General features: G+C 52.0%; 1 protein-coding gene across 1 annotated transcript; it reads right to left on the bottom strand.

Annotated features, from left to right (window-relative positions):
* On the bottom strand, positions 1 to 1342 carry SLC25A47 (solute carrier family 25, member 47). The gene is made up of 2 exons (XM_010296575.1): positions 1060 to 1342; positions 1 to 287 (listed from the first exon to the last, which is right to left on the bottom strand). The coding sequence occupies exons 1-2, from the start codon at positions 1340 to 1342 to the stop codon at positions 1 to 3; spliced, it is 570 nt and encodes a 189-aa protein (XP_010294877.1).
* Positions 1343 to 1837: the final 495 nt, after the last annotated feature.

Raw genomic sequence — 1837 nt, 5'->3', positions numbered from 1 at the left:
CTATTTTTTGTTTGTATAATGATCTGTAAATCTCAGTACAGCTTCATACGTTACAAACACCACCATGTTCACAGGAAAGGCACGAATGCAGTTCAAACCCAGTCCTTTGAAAAGCACTTTTGCACCCTCCTTTCTGACACTTTCTCTAGCGCAGTGGACGAGACCTTTGTACTTGTGCTGGTCTGATTCATCTGTTTGCATCCGTGATTTGATGACATCCATGGGAGTAGCTAATCCCCAGGCCAGGACTCCAGCAAAACCGCCAGAAAGCAGCACAACGAGGAAACCTGCAGGAGTGAAGGGAGGAGCTGTTAACTCGAGCCTTGCACTGATACGGCTACAAGTGTCTCAGATTTACTTAACTTGGTTATCTTCCGTGTTTTTCAGCAGTTATTTTGTCCTGCTCTTGCAGTTGTGACTTTTCAGTGATCTCACACAAACCGCGTGGCCTCTCGATTTCACAGCATATTCATTTTAGCACACGTGATACTGGCTCGTGCAGGGACAGCATCTATTCTAACACCACACAAACGAGATGTGACGCAGCCTGAGAGCACCCACACCCTCTTCAGCTGGGCCTGTTTATTTTCGTAATTCTCAGCAAGCCGCTCTTTGCCGAACGTCACCTGTTTGATCTTTCCTCAGAGTGCTTAGTTGTTTTTTGGAGCCAAATCACAACCAGGAAACTTAAGTGCCTCTACGTTCTGTACCTGGACTTTATTTTCAAGCTCTGGACTGATCCTGAACAGTGGTTTGCGGTGGCTCCCGGGAGGTTTGTCCATGTCTCATTTCTAGTTACACACCCTGTTTCTGCACTGAGAGGGTTTCATACCCATGTACTAGGCACCGGAGGGTGCCAGGTCACTTCGACGAAGCCCTCGCACGCAGGCTGCTGGCCCCTGCGCAGGGAGGGCCCAAATGGCGCCCGGAAGCGAACACACAGCAACCCCACGCGAGGACCGGATCTGGGTGACGCTTGCTGAGAGCCCCATTTCCCTCTTGGCACGGAACTACATAAGCCATTTTTGCAGCTAATGCCAGATGCTTTCCGATACCTACCTGGTTTATTTTTCCCAGCTGGTGTGAGCCAGTCACACAGAGCGGAATAGGTAAGGAAATATATTGCAGAAGAGGAGCAATCCCTGCAGAGTAATGCAGAGCAGCCTTTGTAGAGACCCCCAAAACCTTCCTCCTTGGCGATCACCTTCAGACAGTGCAGAGACCCTCGGTACTTTGGCCTGGGAACAGGCTGGGGAGACGTGACGGACGGATGGGGGTTCCTCTGAGTCTGCATGCGAACCTTCGCCACTTCGCCAGGGCTCATCAGCACAACCTGTAACATCGGAGGACGGCATTTCTGCCCTTCACATTCAGTGTTTTGATCCCCCTCCGGCAAATTCCTTGTCTCCCACCTTTTCAGGCAATAACATTTCCTGAAGCCAGCAAGTTCCAGCCTCCTCCCCTCTGCTAAATCCCACCCAGCAGCAGCAGGACACGCGTGTGAGCTGCGCTCTGCGGGGTGGGAGGCGAGGCGCAGGTCAGAGATATTAAATACCTGTAACCACTTACGAAACCAGGTGGGCATGGAAAGGGGATGTCCTCAGCTATAGGGTAGAATACATCAGGGCTCTTGGATGTATCTGTATTCGGAACCAAGGCCGTAAAGCCTTTAAAAAAAATTAACCTGCGTCGAGTCGTTGCCTGCTAGGAAACGCCTAGAAACCCGACCATCTGGACTGCTCTGTAAGAGGATTGCCCGCGACCGGGCACGCGCTTCTGCCCAGCACGCCATCAGGGCGCCGGGGTGAGCTCCGCCACGCTCGCAGCGCCCGCAGAC

The sequence above is a fragment of the Phaethon lepturus genome, unplaced genomic scaffold (genome assembly GCF_000687285.1).
Source record: "Phaethon lepturus isolate BGI_N335 unplaced genomic scaffold, ASM68728v1 scaffold53261, whole genome shotgun sequence".
NCBI classification, from domain to species: Eukaryota; Metazoa; Chordata; class Aves; order Phaethontiformes; family Phaethontidae; genus Phaethon; species Phaethon lepturus.
The sequence above is the reverse complement of the archived record's forward strand: the minus strand, read 5'-3'. Positions and strand labels throughout refer to the sequence as shown.